The sequence below is a fragment of the Cynoglossus semilaevis genome, chromosome 6, assembly GCF_000523025.1.
Source record: "Cynoglossus semilaevis isolate Cse_v1.0 chromosome 6, Cse_v1.0, whole genome shotgun sequence".
In the NCBI taxonomy this organism is placed as follows: Eukaryota; Metazoa; Chordata; class Actinopteri; order Pleuronectiformes; family Cynoglossidae; genus Cynoglossus; species Cynoglossus semilaevis.
The window spans coordinates 979,981-1,002,842 of NC_024312.1; the positions used below are offsets into that span (position 1 = coordinate 979,981).

At 43.1% G+C, this 22,862-nt stretch overlaps 4 protein-coding genes across 4 annotated transcripts in view; 2 read left to right on the top strand and 2 right to left on the bottom strand.

Moving 5' to 3' along the window:
- Nucleotides 1-2,924, top strand: part of st3gal2 (ST3 beta-galactoside alpha-2,3-sialyltransferase 2) — a 16,614-nt gene extending 13,690 nt beyond the window's left edge. Inside the window, exon 8 of the mRNA XM_008311076.2 lies at nt 41-2,924. Within this exon, the coding sequence (XP_008309298.1) occupies nt 41-214 (174 nt within the window). The 3' untranslated portion in view covers nt 215-2,924. The remainder of the gene's footprint in view (nt 1-40) is intronic.
- sf3b3 (splicing factor 3b, subunit 3) overlaps nt 1-4,222 on the bottom strand; it is a 58,577-nt gene extending 54,355 nt beyond the window's left edge. Inside the window, exon 1 of the mRNA XM_008311067.3 lies at nt 4,055-4,222. The gene's annotated coding sequence lies outside the window, so the exon portion shown is untranslated. The remainder of the gene's footprint in view (nt 1-4,054) is intronic.
- Nucleotides 4,223-7,497: 3,275 nt separating this feature from the next.
- Nucleotides 7,498-21,358, bottom strand: aars1 (alanyl-tRNA synthetase 1). Its single transcript, XM_008311065.3, has 20 exons — nt 21,222-21,358; nt 18,965-19,122; nt 18,298-18,486; nt 17,947-18,092; nt 16,232-16,423; nt 15,863-16,007; nt 15,621-15,766; nt 15,220-15,328; nt 14,913-15,063; nt 13,910-14,034; nt 13,014-13,158; nt 12,730-12,908; nt 11,608-11,721; nt 11,302-11,508; nt 10,888-11,072; nt 10,254-10,362; nt 9,848-9,961; nt 9,556-9,762; nt 8,557-8,670; nt 7,498-8,472 (listed from the first exon to the last, which is right to left on the bottom strand). Exons 2-20 carry the CDS (start codon nt 19,106-19,108, stop codon nt 8,293-8,295), a joined length of 2,901 nt encoding a protein of 966 aa, XP_008309287.1. The 5' UTR covers nt 19,109-19,122; nt 21,222-21,358; the 3' UTR covers nt 7,498-8,292.
- Nucleotides 21,359-22,073: 715 nt separating this feature from the next.
- The window catches only part of exosc6 (exosome component 6), a 1,317-nt gene continuing 528 nt past the window's right edge, over nt 22,074-22,862 (top strand). Inside the window, exons 1-2 of the mRNA XM_025056456.1 lie at nt 22,074-22,489; nt 22,726-22,862. The exon at nt 22,726-22,862 is cut by the window's right edge and continues 528 nt beyond it. Coding sequence (XP_024912224.1) covers nt 22,212-22,489; nt 22,726-22,862 — 415 coding nt within the window. The 5' untranslated portion in view covers nt 22,074-22,211. The remainder of the gene's footprint in view (nt 22,490-22,725) is intronic.

A 22,862-nucleotide genomic window follows, 5' to 3' on the forward strand; every position in this document is an offset into this window, starting at 1 on the left:
ATGTTATAATATCTTCTTCTGACTCCAGGTCCTCCACCAGGTGAATGTCTTCGGTTTCGGAGCCGACAGCAGAGGAAACTGGCACCACTACTGGGAGCAGAACCGGTACTCCGGGGAGTTCAGGAAGACCGGCGTCCACGATGCCGACTACGAAGCTCAGACCATCGAGCGACTCGCCAAAGCCAGAAAAATCACTGTTTTCCCCGGGAAATAAGCAGCAGCGGAGACTGCAAGGCCTGCTGGGAATGTGACAGACGTTGTAGCTTTTAAACTCACTGTGTTGACGCTCCTCTCATTTAAAGTCCGTCCAAACCGGAGTCCCGACACGTCAGACGGGATTGACTCGTCACATGGAGAGATCCGTCTTCTCGGTGGGGAGCATGGTAAAAGCGCCCCCTCCTGACAGACCTGACGGTGGAAGGTTAGTTCATCCAGAGTGAGCAGGGGAGCTCACCTTAGATATTCCTTCTGCCGCAGATCTCATTCCCACTGAAGCTTCACCACGAACGCTGATTATCGACTGGACCTGAGCTCCGGGACTTTTCTCTCTAATCGATGTTCTGCTCCTGGACCGTCTACAGCGGAAAATTTTCACGTCTGACGATGATTCAATGCTCATTAATCAACGAGCAGAAGCCACACAGACGGCTGCGTTAGCGCGGAGCGAGCGCCTGCTCTGCGGCTTCATCACGTCTCAGAGCAGATTTACGGCTCGTCTCCACCTTCTAACCTGTGGATATTTATACACCTGCAGGCCTTCAGACCCAGGATTGAGGACGTGGCCTGTGGCACCGTTAGACTTTATTGGGATGTCAAACACTTTGAGGGCGCCAGGACCACTTTAACGGCTCTATTAGAGCCAGGGGGCCGTGGGGGGGGCATTGTGTTCAGTGGCCGTCACTGGAGAAAGAATCGTTCCTCTCATATCGTACATGAGGTCAAACACCTCGGTGCCGCTCTCCTCGTCGTAACTCCACTTTTATGTCAGCGTTTGTCTGCGAAGGCCTCGTTGGCACCGACGTTGATGACCGTTGGCGACACCATAAGTCGTTTCTGGGAATTTCTTTTAGCACAAAACATCTTCTAACCCCTCCCCCCACCCCCCACCTCCGTAGATCCTGACCAGCATTTCCAAGGTTTCTGAGTTTGCAGTTTGATTCCAGTCAAAGCTGCCTTTGGGCCAGACTAACACGGTCGGATTTACACGTCGGACTACGGCTGCGGCTTTCATTCTCACACACACTCACGGATAGAAATGTTCATGGGGGGGGGACGACTGTGTGACACTCTAATGAGGCCAGAAGTTCTGCTCCTGGGATTTGATGTGTTCTTGGGGGCTGGCTGGTTGCTGGACCAGAGTTTAAGCCCCATGTGGACTCCGAGGATCTAATTTGGGAGAGAAGCTGTGCAGACCAGGAGCTGGGGCATGAAGATCCAGTTAGACCAAGCCAGCATTAAAACACACAAACACACACACACACACCCTTTGCTGCAGTGTCTCAGACAGGGAGAAAATGAAAAGTTTCTTCTGTCTTGTTTATCTGCAGCAGCTTCTCACTCCCACACACGCTGCACTCAGTTCCTCCACCGACTTGTTTTCTGTTTAAACGACCGAGACAGACCTGCTTTGTTTTCACCTCCCATACACACACCAGCCTGACTCCTGACTCCTGACTCCCTCTGAAGACCTTAAACTAGGACTGAAGGAGATCTTCTCTGCTGGAACTGAGAACTATTTAACTCGTCAGCAGTGGAAGTCACTAGTTGCAGCTCATTTTATTCATCTGTTTTAATAATCAGGGGATTGTATGTAGAATGTTGGTGCCAGGAACTCATACAGTGGTTTGAACAGATAAACAAATAAATATTACCAGGCCTATATCGGAATTGGAAATTAAATGTTTCGACAATATTGGACATATCGGATATTTTAGGGTAAACTCGAGTGACTATTTAAACCAGGGATCCCCAACCTCTGGTCCGTGCACTGGTACTGGTTCGTAAATAATTTGGTTGTGGGACACAGTGAAGAAAATGTATTTTATTTTTTACTAATTGACTTAATTCTAAGAAAATCCACTCATATCTATTTGCTTTCTTCATTTAAAGATAATCTGGGAATTTATAAAAAATAATGTCATTAGGACTGCGGTACTAACAGAAGTCTAAAAAATGTTTTATTTTGAAAATTTAATGATCCTTATGATAATTCAACAACCGGTCCGCAGTAACAATCGGTACTGGCCGACTGGTCTTTGGTACAGAATAAAGGTCGGGACCTCTGGTTTAAAACGACAGAGCACCAGCAATAATGAAATTACAAAATAAAATGATTTGTAAAAACATTAAAAATCAGCATAACAGTGAACAGAACAACAGCTGTTCTCTCTGCTCTCTGACGTTTTACACACGTTCTACAAAGACTTCGATAATTAGTCATTTTGGTGATAATTAGCTCATGGTTGGTAATGGAAATGAAACAGAGAATATCCTCCGAGGTTAAAAATATTCGAGCTGATGTGATCACTCACAGTGGACGTATGATGTAACTGCGTCCATCACATCAGTCACACAGACCACCGCCTAGGGGCCAGCTTTATATCTGAAACACCAGGCCTTCGCATTGATTTTAGACTAGTTTGAAAAATTCATTCCACATTTGCCTTGAACGCACCGTTAGTCACACCATTATGGGTGTGACTAAATTTAGAAAAAAAATTACCTACAGTGTTCGACAAGTCAAGTATTAGAGCGAAATTCTTCAAAATTCTTTTGAAACAACAACAACAACAAAATATATACACCGCAGTGTCATCAGCAAAATGTTGTAGTTTATCGGTACTACGTAAAGACATTCTTGACATTCATGTCGCATTTTTTTTTCAGTGTATTTCCTGTGCCCGAACCCAAACAAAATATATACTTTTGATTGGAAACTAAATACTAAAAATGTGTTCCTGTTAATTATTGTTTACAGTTATAAAACTTTGTTTTCGTCACGGATCGGAAACATTTATATCTTTATATTGTTGTATTTTATCGGAAACATTTATATCTTTATATTGTAATGACCGTTTGTGAAATGTCTCGTGTATGAGGTCAGAGGTCAAGGGAAGGGAACACATCGCTGTGATTTTTTTTAATCCTTGTTATTATTTTTTTATTTGAAATATATTTTATTCTCACAAATATTCTAAACATATAAAGGTGTTAGGAGGGATCAGTGTTACACTGCCCCCAGGAGGTGAGGGATAGAAATGTGCCTACTCAGCTTATAAATATCACATGTGTTGCTGACTGTTGTGTGGTTTTAAACCTTTTATGACTTTGTTTTGCTGTTGTACTTCCTGCCGTTTTAGTGTTGGTCTCTGAAGGGACGTCTGTCCGTCTGCTGTGGTCAATGATGGACTAATGGACATGTTTGTGTTTTTACTGCTACCACGCACACACTCAGACACACATCTGCTGCTTTCGTGCCTTGTCCTGCTGCTGGACGTCACTCATCTACAGCTGCTCCATTAGCAACACGGCTACCTTTTTTTGCAATTTTTTTAAAGACACAAATAAACCCATTCTGCCTGAAACTTGTGTTTTCTGAGTCACTAACGTGCACACACACACATTCAGAGTCATTGCTTCAAAATTCGTCCGTATTTTATTTAAAATTCCATGTAATTTGTTTAAAAAACTACGGCCCTCTACGGGGTTTCCGCCCCCAACTTTAGGAACCATTGGTGGCTGGAAAACCACAGGTCCGTGGAATAGGGCCACATATTATTATTACGAATTTTTTTTAAAATGTCTTTGTTTTTACTGGAAAAATTAGCCGTTGCCGTAACAAACCATGGACCAGTACAAACAGAATAAAGGTTTTCAACAAAAAGTTGGGACAGAACTTTCACAACTGAAGAACTGGACTCAAACCTGTCCGAACTACAACAGCAACAACAGCAGAGCAAACGCATAAATAACTGACAAGAATTCATACCAAAAACATTTTTTGTAAAGCAACACCGTGAATCTCGCAGCAGTCTCGTGTTTTCTCAGGACTCACCGGTCAGGAGTCGACGTCAGATGTGGAGCAGCTCTTCTTCACCACCTGCTCCAGTGAGCGGTTCCTCGCAGAACGACGGTCCAAAGGAACAAAGTCTTCCAAAACTCCGGGTTCTGGTCTCTCCATTCAAAAGAAATCCTTGTAATCCAAAAAACCGTCGTCTTCGTCTCAAAACATTAAAACTGATTCCAGTCTGTGACACGGCGTAACACACACACACACCTGAGCGCCGCAAACAACAACCTCAAATATAAAATAATAAAATCGTCATATTTTAAGTGGGAAAATACATTTCGGCTCATTTCGCGCCGAACTTCATCGAAAGTTCTCGAGCGCTAGAAACAGCAGCCAATCATTGAAGTGAGATTTGCGCATAGCAACAGAAATTTAACCAATCAGCGACGTCAAATCTAGTGCCTTAATAGCGATTAATATGGCGCCATTAATATGTCAATATGATTTTTTTTTTACATGGTAAGTTTCAAATGTAAAGCTTGTGTTGATTTGTGTGTTTGTGTTGCCTCAACTTTTTAATATTGGGATACTCGCCGAAACTGCCTTAACATGGCACAGCGCCACCTAGAATATATTTCACCTGCCGCCACTGGGAAAACTGTGATATTTAGCATAATCTAGTGGTGAAGTAAAGTTACACGTATTTGTTAATTGTCCTGTTTCAATTGTACTGGTCCTTTTTGGGACACAGTAGAACCACGGGGATCCAAAATGGCTGCCTCGGCAAGAATCACTCTTCTGGGGTTAAAAAAATAAAACAAGTTTTTGTTTTCGTTGAAATTCATACGAGAGAAAAAAATTATAAAAAGTAATTTCTAATTTCAGTGTGGAAACATTAGTGATTAAAAAAAAAGAAGTTCAATTTGAAACATATTCAAACGTATTCCCATCGCAGCTAATCTTCTGTTCTCTTCGAGTATGACAGTTGTTATGGTAACGAGGACAATCAGGCAAAAAGTCTCTCCTGCAGAGAAGGTGATAATACGGTGATGGTACACTAGTTAGTGGTCCATTCAGATGATAACAGCGCCACCTGGCATTTCCTAGCTCTAACTAAATTAACAGAACACAGGGATAAATCTTCACACACCTGTTCTCTTTGTGTGTGTTTGTGTGTGTGTGTGGCATCACAGGCCTCCACAGTCATAAATTCACATTTGGACCAATTTATTTGTTCCATTTTATCCGCTGCCAGTAAGATGAGATTCCATCACGGTATTTGGGCGTGAAATCGATTCGCTCTTATTGGCTGGTGTTGGTGAGCTCGGACCAAGACAAGAGAAATAACTCCGTCAGAGCCAGCCAGCTCACAGTGTGGGACAAAAATCAATCTGGGCCCAGGAAATTAATAGAATATTAAATCTTTAGAGCAGCAGTGAGACAGAGAGAGAGAGAACACCGGCGGGCGGTACAGAATTCAATTTTACCCAGAAATCAACAGGTTTTAGTAGAAAACTATTTTTTATGCCAGTTAAATCATGATCACAGTTAGGCTGGCTTTTCTTTTCCTGTAACATTTATCTAGTTCTAGGGGTGCATTTCCCAAAAGGGGGCGAGCCCCAATAGGGGGCGCTAAGCTATCTCAAGGAGGCCCAGAGAAGCAAATTAATTCAATTTTTTTATTTTGACTAAAAGTGCCCAACTTTGTAATTTTATATTCTATGTTCAATTTATATATGTGTGTGACTGTATAGAAATTTAAAATTTTAAAATAAAATGTAATTTTATTTTTTCAGTTGTAGTCTAATGGGGCTGGAAGAAGAGGGGGCGACAATACTTCCCTAACCCTTAACGCTTATTCAAGGCTAACATTAAGCTTGTTCAAGGCTACAGTTTAGGTTAGGATTTTTTAAACAAGATGTAAGTATTTTACCTAGTTCCAACTACTAACTTTTATCTGCTAACTATTTATCTATTTTCATGGCTAACCTTTATCACATTTTACAGCTATCCGTAGGCTAACGCTAACTATTTATCTATTTTCATGGCTAGCCTTTATCACATTTCTTCACACTAGTTCACACTAGTTTGACATATATTTGCCTTTTTCAGCCCAGTCTCAGGCTAATGTGTAATGACCAGTCAGTCTCAGGGCAACCTGGACGCGTTCACTGACTGTGACTGTGAATTGATTACTGATTGTCTGGCTGAGACACTGAAACTGCAGAGAGAGCGCCTCCTGCTGTAACCAAACAATTTCTGCGTCAGAGGAGACAAACATCACATCTCCACTGTGATGAGACGGAGCTTTAACACCAATCACGTCTCCTCACCCGTCGTCTTTCCACTTCACTGCTCCACAGCTCGGCATCATCCAGAGGTAATGAAGGAAAAACTTGATGGAGCAGCCAGGCTCTTGGGGCTGGGGGAGTGAGGAGGGTGAGGAGGAGGAGGGAGGCGTGAAAAATGGCTCAAAAAAACAAAAGCATCACAATCAAAAGACTGCTGCAGCGGCCTGCCGGGATGAGCCGCAGTTGTTCAGTGAACAGAAGCAGAACCACAGCAGTCTGTCTGTGGATCATCACAGTAATAGGAGTAGGAGGGTGATCAGCTGCTGCTGCTGCTGCTGCCAATGCTGCTGCTGATCCACAAGACAAAAGCCTCATCTGACATGAGGGTTAAAAACTGTTAAATGAGGAGCGGGGTAACAAGCGGCTCAGACCCTGGAGACGGTTCAGTCACTAATGTGGTGGTTAATTATTGAAGCTTGTGGATAAAAAACCTCAGTCTGATCTGGCATCAAAAGCATATTAACAATTGGACAAAACAAATAAATAAATAAATAAAAATCAATGACTCGTCCATCCTTTTTCTTCAGCTAAATATTTTACAGGGAACCAATCAGGTCGCAGTTCACCCTGGACACTTCTCCAGTTTATCCACGTACAGAGACAAACCATTCAGTGTCTAACATCAAGGGTGGCAAACATATGGCCCGTGGGCCAAAATTGCACCACTAGAGGGCTCAATCTGGCCCGCTATTTTTTAAAATATTTCATTAAATATTTTTATTTTCTAAAATACTTGTACTTCTTTGCATGAAAACAAAGGGGAAAAACATGGACTTATTATTTATAGTTAATTGATATTATGGTACTTGTTTGGCCCACTTGACATCTAATCAGGCTGTATGTGGGCCCTGAACCAGAATGAGTTTGACATTCTGTGTGTCTAGAGTTTGTTGTTAAACAATTCATTGTGAGTCAGTGCACAAAAGAGGTGGAAGAAGAAAATAAAGTTGCAGTCAGAGTGAAACGACTGGAGAAGAGTTTCAGGGGTGAAGTTTGACAGAAAAAGGGGGAGTTGAAAGGTGAGGCAGTCGTGAGACCTGCTATGACGTCTGGTTCAGGGACAGATGAAGATGCTGAGGTTTTGATGATCAGTTCAGGTGGAGACGATGGTCAAGTCCAACACTCGGAGATTAGCTCTTTTTTTTCCAGTTGCGTTTATTCCCATGTTTCTCTGACTTGGTCACAGCTACAGTGACAGAAAGACATCGTTAACATCGTTTGTACCAATCGATATCTAATGTTACAGAACCGTGAACTCTTCACGATGAGACCATTTTTTAATTTCTCATTTTTATACAGTTTTAATCATTTTTAAAAAGCGAGACTATCATACAGCTATAGCAAGTACGACTGACATGGAACCATCACAGGAGAGACGTTGGACCTATCTTGGAGTCGGACCAACCCGCGGCTTCAGCCTGTAAACGTAGATGAACCAATTGAGACCAGGTTTTTAGTTTTTTTTTTAAATTTTTTTTTTTATGTTTTTCTTTTTGTCTGGAGAAGCTCAGAGAGTGGTTTTTAAATGAGATGAGAACTTCTTCATCTGTTCTTTCACCAGGATTCAGTGACGACATGCTCACAAAAAACAAAACATTATTAAAAATAATTTGTCATCTGCACCGAGTGACATGTCTGTTACAACAAGTCATTTCTAGAGATGGGAATGGAGAAGTCGGCCATGATTTTCTTTTTTGACAAACAAAAAGTGGCTCATTTTATTTTAGCTGAGCGTCAGCAGCGTTTCATTATGTTTTCATTATGATTATGTCAAAAACAGAGAGGAGACAAAGACAAGGAGGTTGAAGGAATGGGACGGACCGTTTCTAACTCAGTATTTCTGAACCACCACCTGGTTTCCTGCTGTTCTCCCGACATCATCATCATCATAATTTCCTGTTCTCGTCATCGTCCCGCTTTGATTTTCTCCTCTTAGTTTTCTCCCAGCTTCAGTTGTGCAAACTCGTTGGCCATCCGTAGCGCCTCCTGCAGGCACTGCGTGTTCCTGCCCGTGGCCTGGGCCGACATGTCCTTGCCGCCTCCTTTGCCGTCCAGCAGGGGGCACAGCTCCTGGACCCACTCACTAGCCTTGAGACCCCGGTTGGCCACGTCCTGTAGAGTTAGTTAAAAGGTTAAAGGTTAGATCTGACAACAGAGTTTTCTTGTGACCAACTTTTGAAGTGGATTTGGATTCACCTGAGGGACTTGACACAGACAGGTGATCTTCCCAGCGTCGGGGTCTACAGTGAAGAGCATGGCGGCGGTCTGAGGGGAGTTGGACTTGAGCAGCTTCAGAGACTCATTCAGAGCCTGAGGGACCGACAGAGGAAGACGGAGTGAAGCAGGAGAAAACAATGGAGTGGATTTAAATTCCTCTAATCAGCACTTGAAGAATCTCAAGGTCAGAACTAATGGACCACAGAACCCAATTGGTCCTTTGGCAACAACAATGGAACCCAGATAAGCCTCCAGACGCTGCCGAGGAAAATGTGCAAAACTGCAGACGCGGAGTGAATTCTAATCAGGTCGGAGCTGTGAAAACCTCCGATGAAGTCGTCAACAATTTGTTCGGTTGGATTTGAATAAAGCTGCTGGAGTTTCACTGTCGTAACAACAGACGATGTACCGTCAGCTACAGTGTTTGGAACAGTTCTATGGATGTAAAAAAGATTTAGCCGTTTCTGGATCCAAAAGATTCCAAGGTTCTGGCTCCAACATTATAACTAAATGGGTCAAAATGACCGCACTAACTGTGTCCAACATTATAACTAAATGGGTCAAAACGACCGCACTAACTAATTAATTAATAGAATATAATTAATTAATTATAATAATAACATAATGACATTTTTCCAGATTTATAAATTATAATAATAACATAATGACATTTTACATTCCATCATTTTGGATTAGTCACAGATAAAACCAGGTGAGAAACACTGACCTCTACCTGCTGATATTGGTTTTTCTGGACCAGCAATATACAGATGATCTTTTTTTGTCATATTTAAGAATGTAGATTTATCTCAAATAATCGTGATTAATCACGATCAATCAAATGACTATCCAGTTGACAGCCGTGGTGATAATGTGCTGTTGCAGAGAAAACGCTCACATCAACTCAACAGCCCCCTCTACAGTCAGACAAGACTAACTGTAACATATAGCCAATAAACAGGTGGTCCGTGGTCTGACCTTGGCGGAGGCTCCCGTCTCCATCTCCATGACCAGCAGCTGCTGGTTGGGGCTGCTCTCGATCACCTCCTTGGTCTTCTCCAGGACTCTCTTCTGGATGTCGGCCTTGTAGTTCCTGTCCAGGTCGTCCATGGTCTTCTTCAGGGCCTTCAGGTTTTCCCTCATCTCGTCTTTCTGCCACTGGGAGATGACTGCGGTGCCTATGGACTGGAGAGACAGATGGACAGACGTGACGGGGGCTGCGCTCTGTTTCTCTGAGTTCTCTCCTCTGTTTCGACGACCGATGTCTCACCTCGTTCATGTCGGCGATGTCTTTCTGGACGTCCTTGTTGGGGGCGGTTTGTTGCTTCACTTTGTCTCCCAGGTCGGACAGAGCCTGGTTCAGGGCATCGGCTTTCCTCAGGGCCTGACAGAAATGACTGTTGTCTTCAAATGAAAAAATGATTGTTTTGTCCTTCAGCCAGAAGGTCACAGCGAGTCAAAAATTAGTTTAATCAAAGTTTGATCACCAGGTGACGGTCCCTCGGCAGGGACCACCGAGAGACACTGTCCCTCACACACACACACATACACACACACACACACATCCTGGCAGGTTATCAATCAGCAACAGTTTCATCATTTATTATTAAATCTACACAACGAAAAAAAAACAAAAACTGTTGAATTCTATTCCACAAATGTGTGTGTGTTCTAACCTTCTGGGCCTCTGCTCCCGTCACGGCGACGATACGACGGATGCCCTTAGCGATGGCCTCCTCGGAGACGATGACAAATGGCGCAGCATGACCCGAGTTCTGCAGATGGCTGGAGATAGTCGGAGGGAGAGGAAAAATAAATAAATAAATAAAAACAGGAGACGACACATTACCATAGAAAAAGCTTTTGTTTCGCACAAGCTCAAATTACCATCTCAACTCCCAGTGTGGGAGGAGCAAAAGTAGTAGGAGGCAGTGAAGACGAGAGTTTACTGAGGGGGAGGAGGGGGAGGATGTTGGGAGAAAAAGCTGTTTAAAAACAAACAGACTAAAAAGCTGAGGTGAGAGTCGCTGTAAGAGCCTTCAAACAAAGCTGGTGTTTTTCCAAACAGACTGAAGGTCAGCGAATCAGACGAGATCATTTGGACTTTTAGGAGAATTTAGTGTTCGAGGACCAGACTTTTAAACCCAGCATCGTGACTCTGATGTTTGTCCACTTGGGCAGGGCTGGATATTAACTTTGGCAGCAAGGAAAATATATATAAAGCCCTGAGATGGAGGGTGAAAAAAAAAAACTAAAAAAAACTGAGTGACTGGCGGTTCACATCCAACAGTTCTTCAGCATCCTACTCACGTTCCTCCACAGAACTCGATGGAGTTCAGGGCGCCAGCAGCACTGTTGGGGTCGTCCAGCAGGTCCTGGACGGGGATGCCGACGGACACGACTCGGACGGGGTCGGGATAGGTCTCGTCAAACACGGCGCGCAGCCCCTGGATGGCCTTGGCAGCTGCCAGAGGGGCTTCCATGGCGTAGACAGGCTGCAAGATTGATGTAGAAATAAATGACCACGATGATGTGAGATCAGGATGAAGACGAGCTGCTGCATGGAGATGAGAGACACTTCCGTTTATGCAGTTCTGCTTCAATCACTCATCCATTTTACAGCTGAGCCAGAGCACGGAGGAGAGTTTAAATTTTACAGCTGAGCCAGAGCACGGAGGACAGTTTAAACACTTTTCTTTTCTTTTTTTTTTTTTCAAACCTGACCTTAGCATCTCTTATCATGGCGCATGCCATCTCCTCAGTTCGTCGGATCTCGCCGGTGCTGAGGGCGCCTTTGGCGGTGAAGTCGAAACGCAGGCGGTCGGGGGCGACCAGGGAGCCCCTCTGGTCGGCCTCCCCCAGGACTCCTCTCAGGGCGAAGTTGAGGATGTGCGTGGCCGTGTGGTTGCTCATGACGAGTCTGCGACGAGCCTGAAGGGGGATTTGAAAGGGTTAACGACGAGGGTCAAAGACGGACCGGACCACACGTGACTCGCAAGCCTTAGATTGGAGCACATGCACACGACTCACCTCGTCAACGTGAAGAACCACGGAGTCTCCAACCTTCAGGGTTCCGTAGACGGTGCCCACGTGGAGAACGTAACCTCCTCGCACCTGTGTGTTCTTCACTGTGAACTCCATCCTCTGCAAACACACACACACACACACACACACACACACAGTCAGAGTCGTGTCTCTGCGACAGACTGAAGAACACATTAACCTTGTTTCAGTCAGAAAGTTTTCTAATGTGTCAGAAATAAAATGTCTTCTTCTCCTTTGTCACCCACTCATCGACAGTTCTAAAGCGTCGACTCGTTCCGTGGAACAAAGACGCGTCGCCTCAAAGAACGGCGAGGACGTCGAGAAAGACTCGTCGTTGGACTGATGAGACGGCCGTCTGCAGACTGAGATACCGTCGTCTCCCTGTTCAATTTTAGGCTCTTGTTCACCAGCAGTAGAAATAAACGATGTCTCCTTCAGTTAAATGTGATTTCTTTATTGTTTTTTTTTTTTCGCAGCCACTGTTTCCAGATTGAGTCGACAGCCCAATAAAGACGACAATAAAGAGTGGGCTGTGGAGATGATTTCGTCTAATTATCTTTTTCACACAGTTAGACGTAAAAACAATGTTTCAGCTCCGGGAACTTTTATGGTGTTTTTTTTTTTTCCTTTTGCATTTTTACAGTGTGACTCATATTCAGTTTGGGAGTCTGTAGATAAAACTAATGAGATTTTTTCTTCTTTACACTGTTTTTAACAGGGAGGTTTGAACACATTGGACTTATTTAAAGAGTACTTTTGTCAAATGACTTCATCAGATCAAACTTCTAAACACTAACAGTAACGTCTTTAACACCAATTATTCCATCACCACATGGTTCACACTCTGTTCCTCAAAAGTATTTTACAGCTAGGGATGTCTGATAATCCCGGCAAGTCGTTATTAGCATAATTATGTAATATCTGTAAAAATCGTTATCAGTTTTTCCTCCGAAAATGAAAACATGTGGTGACATTTAACCACAAAGAGTTGTTCTGAGGTGATGTCTGATTTTGATTGGCTGGGAATGTCACATGGTCTCACACCATAACCAACAGAAATTTACTACAAGGTTTCCAGGAGATTTTACTTTTTCCCTCTCCACTTACGTCTTCCGTGTTGTCGTCCTCCCGCAGCATGAAGCCTTCGTCAAACGTCTGTCCTCCCTGCTCGGCGTAGAAGGTCGTCTGGTCCAGCAGCACGCCGCACTCCTGACCTGTGGTCACCTCGTCACAGAAGGCACGTTCACGGCGCAGAGCCAGCACAGTAGCTGTGGTCTCCTGGAACTCTGACACACACACACACACACACACACACACGAATGTCAACACACATATTCAACCTGTACAGAGAATGCAGAAACACCCAGGTGGCGCCGTCACGTCTGACTGACCGTAGTTGCCGTTTTTGTCGGAGGTGTATTTGTACTTGGGCGAGTCGTCCGTGGCAGGGACGTTCTTGTTCCTCAGCTCCTCGATGGCGTAGATGTCCAGCATGATGTGATCTGCGTCTCCGGCTCCTTTTCCTTGGGATTTCAGCTGCAGACACGACTTTGACTCAGTGACTCATGACATCACCAACGTAAATCCACCAAAATGATCAAACCAGTCGAAATGTTTTGAAAGTTCAACTAAAGTGAGTAGGTGGCCAATCAAATGACAGGGAAGCAGCTGGTTTAAACTAACGACCTGATTGGTTGAAAGATAATGTTTGTAAAATTCCTACATGTGTCTACAATCATAGAATTCAAATGTAGTATTTTCAATAGTAAGATTTAAATCAATTCATATGCAGTTAAACTGAAGTGTGTTGTTGCAGCAAAAGTTTCTGTGGAATTTAATTATTTTTTTTCTTCACTGATTTTCCAAGTGAAATATATTTCAATAATTCCAGGTTACTGACTGTAAATCAACCTGCAGGTTGACTGTCTTCAGTCCCAGAGTGAACCAGAGCCAACCCTAACACGTGCACTTCCTACTAAAACTCTTATTGGGCTGAGCCTGTAAAAATCAATGACCCTGGGAACTCAAACAACCAGGGATTAGAACGGGACTGCAAGGTAAATGAGGATTTACTCAAACAGCAGGTGAGCTGCCTCTGCTTCTTACTTACAGTGCAATACTGCAGAGCGCTGACGCAGGGAGAAACAGCGCTCCCACAGGAGCGGACACCAGACACAGCCCCGGGCAGGCTTTCACCTCACAGCACCACAGTGAACCAGTCACTGGGTTTTCTCATCATCACTCCATCCATCCATCCATCCATCCATCCATCCATCCATCCACCCACCTGTGCTGCCTTCTTCTCCTCCTCAAACGCAGCCAGGTCCACTGCCATGCCTTTCTCCTCTGCGATGAGGGAGGTCAGGTCCAGGGGGAAACCGTAGGTGTCGTACAGCAGCCACGCTGTGTCACCTGGACAGACGGAGACAGGAAACTGTGGTTGGTATGCAGCCTGAGCAGCAGCAGCAGCAGCAGCAGCAGCAGCAGCAGCAGGAGGAGGAGGAGGAGAAAACAGAGACATCCGTCTGGAGCTACTGTGCTTGGAGACTTTTGTCATCGAGTTAAAAAGTAAACAATTCTAATGATGATTCAGAACAATGGATCTTCGCAAGGACACCATCTGCCAGACAAAGTGATGTTGGTGTCGTAATCTGACAGATTGGACGCTTTCATCCCTCGGGACAGGCAAAAAAAAGAAAAAGAACTTGGCATCATTTAAAACTGAAGAACTTTGGAGGTTGTTTCCAAAGAATCCCAGAAAACCCTGTTTATTCTGGGCGGCATTGTAAACCCAGTCCCTGGTTTCCACTCTGAGTCATATGTCCTTCAATCCACAGAGAGATGTTTTTTTATTCCCTCAAAGGACACAACACCTGCTGCAGAAGAGGCGTGGTACAATATAAATTGGGGATTAACTAGTTAATTTCCGATTCCGATATCAACCAATACCGATATAGTGGGGCAGTGGAGGCCTGGTGGTTAAGGAAGTTAAGTTATATTGAGTTGCTGCCACCAGCATCCTATATACGATCCCCTGACTATTAAAATAACCTGCAGTGCTGCCATCCAGTGGCTTTCACTTTTATGTACAGCAGTTTTTAACCAAAACTACAGATCATTATGCATATATGGGGACAATAGTATAGGTGGGCCGATATTAATATAATATATATATATCAAATAAAACGTAAAAAATAATATAACATAAAAATAATAACACACCATAAAAAGAGAAATAGCAACTGTTATATAGCAATATTAAAAATACTGTTGTCCTCTCTGGCTCTCACCTGGGATGGTCTTGCTTTCTCCCAGACTCATGATCTTTCTGTCAAGGATACGGCGCCCCCTGCTGAGGGTTTTGAGAAACTGCGTCTCCTCCTCATTAATGATGTCCTTCACCATCTCTGGATCTTTCTTCAACTCTGGGAAAGCTTCTCCCTGAAGAGGAGAAAGAAGACGGTGGTGTGTAAGCAGGTGGAGGTGGACAGTGATGGAGGACAGACTGGAGCTGGAGAGTTTTAGACCTGGTCTGAAATGAGGACCATAATATCGACCTTTAGTTCCAGTGACAAAGTCAGTAAAGTGATTTCTCACCAGGGAAGCGACGACCGTGTCAACCAAGGTGGCAAAAAACCCTTTCTGAGCCCCGAGCTTCTCGTGGGCGTAACGGACCGCACGACGCAGGATCCTCCTCAGCACGTAGCTGCACAAGGTGAAAATGACAACCAGATATAAGTACTGAGATTTTTTGTGTTTTATGTGTTTTCCATGACTGGAATTGTTTTGTTTTTTTTAACAATCCAGGACATTTGGGAGCCCTGCTGGTAGGTTCAAAGTATCACAATTCAAAAGTCACATACATTTGGGAGCCCTGCTGGTAGGTTCACAATAACACAATTCAAAAGTCACATGTTCACGTTTACACTAACAGATCTGAGAGACTCATTTTAACCATCAAGGAGCACAGAGAACAGATTTTGTCTTCATCGTCTCACCCTCTTCCTGTGTTGTCAGGGCGACCTCCGTCAGACAAGGCGATGGTGATGGTGCGGGCGTGGTCAGCCAGTACACGGTAGGCCATGTCGATGCCGTCGGAGTCCTCAGCACCGACCTTACCAGTGTAGGCACGAGCCCCGGTGCCCTGGAGAAACACACATTCAACTGGTTAATGAGCCACTAACTAGTCTTCACCGCTTTCTTCTTCTTCACACCACCTACAGGTGGAGCCCTGACGTACCTTCTGGATGGCTTCAAAGTAGGGGATGAAGAGATCGGTGTCATAGTTGGACATCTTGTTCTGCAGCACAGACACCAGACGCTCCAGACCCATCCCTGTGTCGATGCTCTTCTTAGGCAGAGGCTTCAGCTCCGTCTCCGACTCTCTGAGGACAAACAGAAGGATTTCAGCTCTGGACCACTGCCTATCACTTCATCAATGTCCGTCAAGAGTCTTCACTTGGCAGAACAGTGAACCACCTAGTGGATAGTGTAGTGTACTGCAGGGATATTACTTTTTTTTTTCTAATTTACTTTTTTAAATTTCACTCTCAGGTTGTATCTGTGACATATATTTAAGTACGTGACCTTTACTTTGAAGACGTGTTACCTGTTGAACTGGATGAAGACCAGGTTCCAGACCTCCAGGACGTTGGGATCGTCCATGTTCACCAGGTGAGAGGCGTCTCTTCCTCCGATACGGTCGTAGTGAATCTCACTGCAGGGGCCGCAGGGGCCGGTGTCTCCCATCTCCCAGAAGTTGTCCTTCATGCTGCCAGGGAGGACACGAGCCTCGTCCATTCTACAGAGGATTCAGAACACTCAGTTAGCCCATTAAAAGACATATTTTGGTAAAAAAAAACATTAAAAAAAAATCCCACGTCTTTTTCTAGAGCAACTGACCTCGTTCTGTCAATGACAGCACAAAGACACGTTTGAAAATTATTTATAAACATAAATTATTTAAACTGACTGAAAATACAAAATTTACATATAAAAAAAGGTGACACATGGCAATTATTTATTGACTTTTCATTCATTTTTTTTATGGCGGTGGAGGTGTAGAGAATTCCATAAATCGTCAGTAGAGGGCGGGGTTACACCCTGGACAGTTCTCAGGTCCTGTATGCCAACTTTACATTTAAAAAAAAGAATGTGGAATTGAACCATCCGATGATCTTTGCTCTTTGGTCTAAGTACTGATCACTTCTGCCACCATGTGGCCACGAGAGTTGTTGACATATTATATTTTTAACAGAAAATGACTGATAACCAATGTGTCCAACGTCAAAGACAAAGTGACTTCAGATGGACCGGGGAGAAACTCTTTCATGTCAAGATAAAAAGTAGAAGAAGCGAAGTTGAAGCAGAAGTGAAAAACAGTCATCTGGGCTGTTTTTGTGAGAACTAAGTGGGACTTTGGGAAGAACAAAAACGGAAGTTCCCCGGGGAGCGATATCACAACATTATGCAATTACTTTGAACCAGAGAAGCTGCACGGTGGCTGCAGTTTAATGCAACCTCAGTGAAAAACAGAGCTTTCGATAAATTCTGGAGTCGTCGTGGAAAGAGTCCCAAAAGAGATGGAGCGGGCGGTAAAATTCCAAGCGAGTGGTTGTAAACAACACCAGCAACTTAAATGTGACAAAAAAAAAATCATCCAAAAATACATCTGACTGTCTACTCCAGCAACCGTCAAAGTGACGACTCTGTGGTGACAACCACTCCCCCCTGGTGGAGAGGAGAGGTTTATCTGTCAACAAGAAGCCAGCATTTACTACCAGCAGCCAGTAGAGGGTACAAGAAGGCTTCAATGATACAATAGTTAAAACACTCGATCTAATAGAGCTTGTTAGAAAAACTAAAACTTTTTTGATACTCCTGTATTGTTATTTTTACAGACTGATAAGGGTGTGAGAAAATCGTATCGATATTCTGCAGCATGATATCAACTTATTATTATATTTCTTCTGTAGTGATTACAAATGGAGATTGTGTGTTTTCTATGCTGTTTTACTAAAATTAAACAAACAAAAAAAAACCAAACTATATATCGTCACGCCTATATTTATGCTGTTTTACTAAAATTAAACAAAAACCCCCCAAAAAACCAAACTATATATCGCGACACCTATAGTATTGCAATATATTGTATCTTTGCTGCTGTATTGTAATACGCCAGATTCTTTCCAATACACACCACTACTGACTGATATGACCTGACATTAAGACAGTGAACACGGCTGATGTTACTTCTGCAGTGAGGAAGGAAAAGTACATTTTAAAGTAAAAGAACTAAAATGAGCTGCACAGAGAAGAGCTCACCCCAGGTCGATCCAGATCTGTTTACACTCCAGGTCGGGCTCCAAACCTGCGGCCTCACTCCCCCCAAAGTAAGTGACGTACAGACGATCGATGGAAATACCGAACTCCTTGGTCAGCAGCTCTAAGGCCATCTCACAGGCGAGTTGCTGTTCACACAGGGTGGGGGGGCAAAATGACACTGATGAGACTGGGTTTATGGCTGACTGGTGCTGGCAGCTTTTATAGCTCCCAGGTCACTGCAACACTGTCCTGGAAAATCTGGAACAACTAATCACAAACTGTAACAACTTGGTAAAAAAAAAAAAAAAATCCCCAAAACATTAGTAACAGTGACAAACAGCGAGCCGTTACCTTAAAGTAGTCCCCAAAGGACCAGGACCCCAACATCTCGAAGAAGGTGTGGTGGTACACATCTTTACCCACGTCGTCCAGGTCGTTGTGTTTGCCCCCGGCACGGATACACTTCTGGGTGTTGGCAGCACGACGCAGTCTGGCCATGGGGTGGGAGGGGTCGATGGTGTTCAAGAAGATAGGCTTGAACTACGAAAATTCAGGAAATTCAAGAGTCAGTGTCAAGTCAAGGAGAGTTGGAGAGACTCAGGCCCCCCGTCGACACCATCGCAGACCAGAAATCAGGAAATGTTTTAATGAAGACTCAGATATGAATTGGTGGGAATGGAATTCTGTCGTGTAGTGACTAACAGCACTCCCTGTTGATTAGATTAGATCAGACCCAAATTCACAATTACCTTGGGAAGATAAGCTAACCAACACTTTCAGTTTAGTAAATAATAGAAACGTGTTCTTACTTTTACATGTTATTTACTGTAGTGAAACTTAGCAAATATTTGTACAAGACAGTCTGCTTCCTGTATGCATTAGGACAAGAACGGAGTTGTATCTGAATGGTATATGGTTGACTTCCAATGACGGGTGGCTGATGGTACATGGCTGAAGGTACAATTATTAAAAAAAATTTAAAAAAAAAGATTAAAATACTGCAGTATGGCGTACGTACCTGGTTCATGCCAGCATTAGCAAAGAGCAGTGTGGGGTCGTCCAGAGGGATGGTGGCTGACGAGTGGACGTACTGGTGCTCATATTGGCGGAAGAAGTCGATGAACTTCTCGCGAATCTGAGCTGCACTCAAAGAGGAGTCCATCTTGATTCAGATCTCTGAGAGAAACGCACAAGAAAAAGAAAAAAACAAAAACGTTCATCAGTCGCAGGTTAACGTTGCTTCACAACATATATTGTTGTCAAGGTCTGAATCGCTAATGGCCGCTGCAAAACTGAGGCTGCAAAAAAAAAGATAATATGCTTGGATGAAAAATTTCTTTTTCCTAAAACTTGTTTTATATTACAGACTGATTAGCAATGCTGCCATCTAGCGGCTTTAATTTTTATATACAACCATTTTCCCATTTTTAATCCTGTAAAAGCTAATACTTAAAATACTAAAATAAATCATACGCATGATCTCGGCTGATAGTGCTAGCTAATTTATTTGTAACAGTGAACTAGCTCAAGACACTTATTTTAAGGCTGAACTTCAAAGTGACAGATCAATTCCACAGATAAAAGACAGAAAGTTGAAGCTGCTGACGACCATTTCCTGTCCACAACCATCAATTAGCGTCCGACCATTAAGTCAACTCCTCCCTTCGTCATTGAGTCAGTTCAAAATTCCACGTGCTCCAACAGGTTTCTGAAGCAGAGGTGTTCTGTGGTTTCCAAAACTAGCCTTTGGCTCTTCTCGTAAACTGGCAGCAGCAGATCAGGAATCCTGCACGGCCTGGGAAGATTTTCCTGCTGCGCTACACTACAATCAGGCCGACAAGTGTCAGTCAGTCAGTCTTGGTTATGACTGACAACATAGCAGCAGCAGCATCATAATACTGCAATATTGCATCAGCACAACACAGGTGGTTTGGCCCTGCCTGGAGTTCTGGTCTTGGCTTTAAAACTGACAGAGGAGACTCAGCTCTGATGCCTCACATAAAACATTTGCCAAAATTAAAAGAGGCGAGTACAAATCCACGGAGCAAGGCAGCAGAAAATTACTATGGTGAGAAGCCTTGTCAACAGAGTCACATGGAACAGACAACAGAGTCTTAGTCACCGCAGCAGAATGACAAACCTCAGTGATTCAATCTAATCTCTAATCTCATATCTCAGGAGTGTACATTTAAAAGTTTCAATGTAAGTTTAGAAGACCACAGGTTTGTTGTTGAACGCTTGGCTTGTTACCAACAGTCCTTACCACAACATCCTACAGAACAGTAAAACACCTGTAATTGTTAAAGACCAACTCCCATGAAACACTGGTTTGTAGACAGTAAGGCAACAACATACACAACTGGTACATGCAGCTCCCTGGGGCCGGACGGGGGACGGTAAACAGCTGCTCTCCCCATCGTGGCTACCAATTCACTATGATGGCAACCAGAGGAAGTCAAGACTTTGAGGTAATGGGATGGAAATTTTTCTCTGTGTGGTGAGGATGTTATTATTGATAATACCATTAGCAGACAGAGAGCGAACTCTGTGAGTTACATTTACTAAATAAACACAAATGACTTAATACTTTAAGTCCTGGCAAATTTCAAACTGTTTTCCTGAAATACTAACACTGTTCTATACAAAATATCTTTATTATTTTTAGCCTGAGTGATACATTAAACTAATTATCCAATCAGCTAGTCACCCATAAACTGAGTGGATAACTATTCAATTAAATTATACCTTTATCTATGGAAACAATATTCAATAATATGCCTTGAATACCATTGATGTAATGGAACTCATTGTTCTTTTTTGAAAAGTAAAACACATGAATATAAAAAAGTAGATTTATAAATAAAAATGAAGTTATGCTAATACTCCAACGGCTCTATTAAAAATTCAGCTTACTCAGCAAAGTATATGCAATAAAACAGGCTTTTTAGATATTTAAAGGTTGCAACTAGAATTGTAATTGTGCCATTACGATGTAAATAATTGTCCAGCGACTGAAATTAGTGTTTAATGTACTGTTCGTCGTGATATCCGGATCCTAAATGTGCTTCCAGAGAACCTGATGTTGCTTTATGAAACTGCAGTAGCACCAGTCTGACAGACTGACGTTAGCAAAGGAAAAGTTAGCCACTCATGCTACTCCCGGGTGTCCAACCTCTGGTGTGAACTATCAGCACACGGCACTGACAGAAATTTACTAAAACGGCGACACGAATAGTAATGATGTAAACAACGCCTTTGACGGCTAAAATACTCACGGAAGTCGCTCTGGTTGCAGAATGAATCGGGTACAGCTCCCAAAACACAGTGCTTTTAGCCCACGCCGCTGGACGAGAAGGAAAGTAGAGTGAACACGCCCACCCTTAATGCCTATTGGGCCATTAAACCGGTTTTACAATTCCTCGATTTTGATTGGACAGCTTTACTGGCAGTCACAACCCAGCTCGCCGCATCATTGGTGCAGCTTCCCCGGTTTGGCTGATGCAATGGAAAAGACATTTATGTCAATGGAGTTTTATTATTTTCTTGATAATAAAGGATTTTACACAAACATTTGTTGATTTAATAAGTTCACTCGTTAAGGTATTGTTACCTCTGTCGATACATATGAACAGATTTGTTACGGTTGCTTAGGACAGGTTTTTAATGTCTAATTACAGAATTTAAAACACCAATGGTGCTCATTATTACAGATGTATTTAAATAATACATTACACTTTAAGATTTCTATTAAGATAAACAATTTACATTTCAAAATATGCTTTTTACGAAACGATCTTTTTAGCTTTGCTTGTCAATTGCTAGGCTGACGTAACTATTTTTTAGTTGAGAAGGAATTTTTTAAGCCAAAAAAAACAAAACAAACAAAAAACAACAAAAAACAAAACCCAAAACCCCCAAATCACCTTCACTATAAATCTTCTACTAGGATTGTTTCGGTTTCCTATTCCATAGTTTCCACAAATTCGTAAACATAATTTTAAAACCAGGTAGTTTGGAATTAAAACAATTTAACACATGTTTAAATTGTATAATCAAACATTTTTATCATTAAAAACAAACTTCTTTTTTTATTTTAAATCAAACTTCCTTGGCATTTTATCAGCGGTATAGTTTTTGGTATCAGTCTGAAACGGAACCATCGTTGTCAACGCGCTGTGTTTCTGGAACGACATAAATCAATGCAGTACCTGTATACACGCTACTGATCCTGTTGTGAAGTGTTAACGTCTATTCGTACTGTGGACATGCCGACTGACACCAAACGTGTACGAGGGCCAGAAGTGTCTCACAGTCCGTCTCTGTTTTTGACCAAACCTGTGGTCGATGTGCAGAACCACGGGCCCAGAGCGGATGGTCGACAGCGGGATCAGGTGGACGTACGACCCGTGTTTGTCCGGTGTGGGCTTGTGAGCCAGGCTAAAGGCTCCGCGTACATCGAGGCTGGACGCACCAAGCTGATGTGCTGCGTTTATGGCCCAAAAGAAACCGATCGTAAAGATGAGACTGATATGAAGTTTGGAAGGTTTGTATGTGTTTGTTTACGTTATATTTATAGAAGTTACCAAAGTCAAAAGTATCAAATGCATGCCGCACTTTTTGGAGGACTAGGTGAAGTCTGTGCAGTCAGTATGGCAGATGGGTTTAGCAAATATGGAGTAGGTCTGCACTGAAGAAGAGATGAATATAGGCAAGAGATTGTTTGATCAAAAGTTTCTTTAAAAATGAAATTGATTTTTTTTTTTTTTAAATAATATCCAGATTGACGACAGACATGCGTTTCGCCCCCTTTTCCTGTCCGGAGAGAGGATCTTGGATTCAGGGCAGCCAGGACAAAGACTTCTCCCTGATGCTTCAAGAAAGCCTGCTGCCAGCAGTGTGTCTCCACAAATATCCTC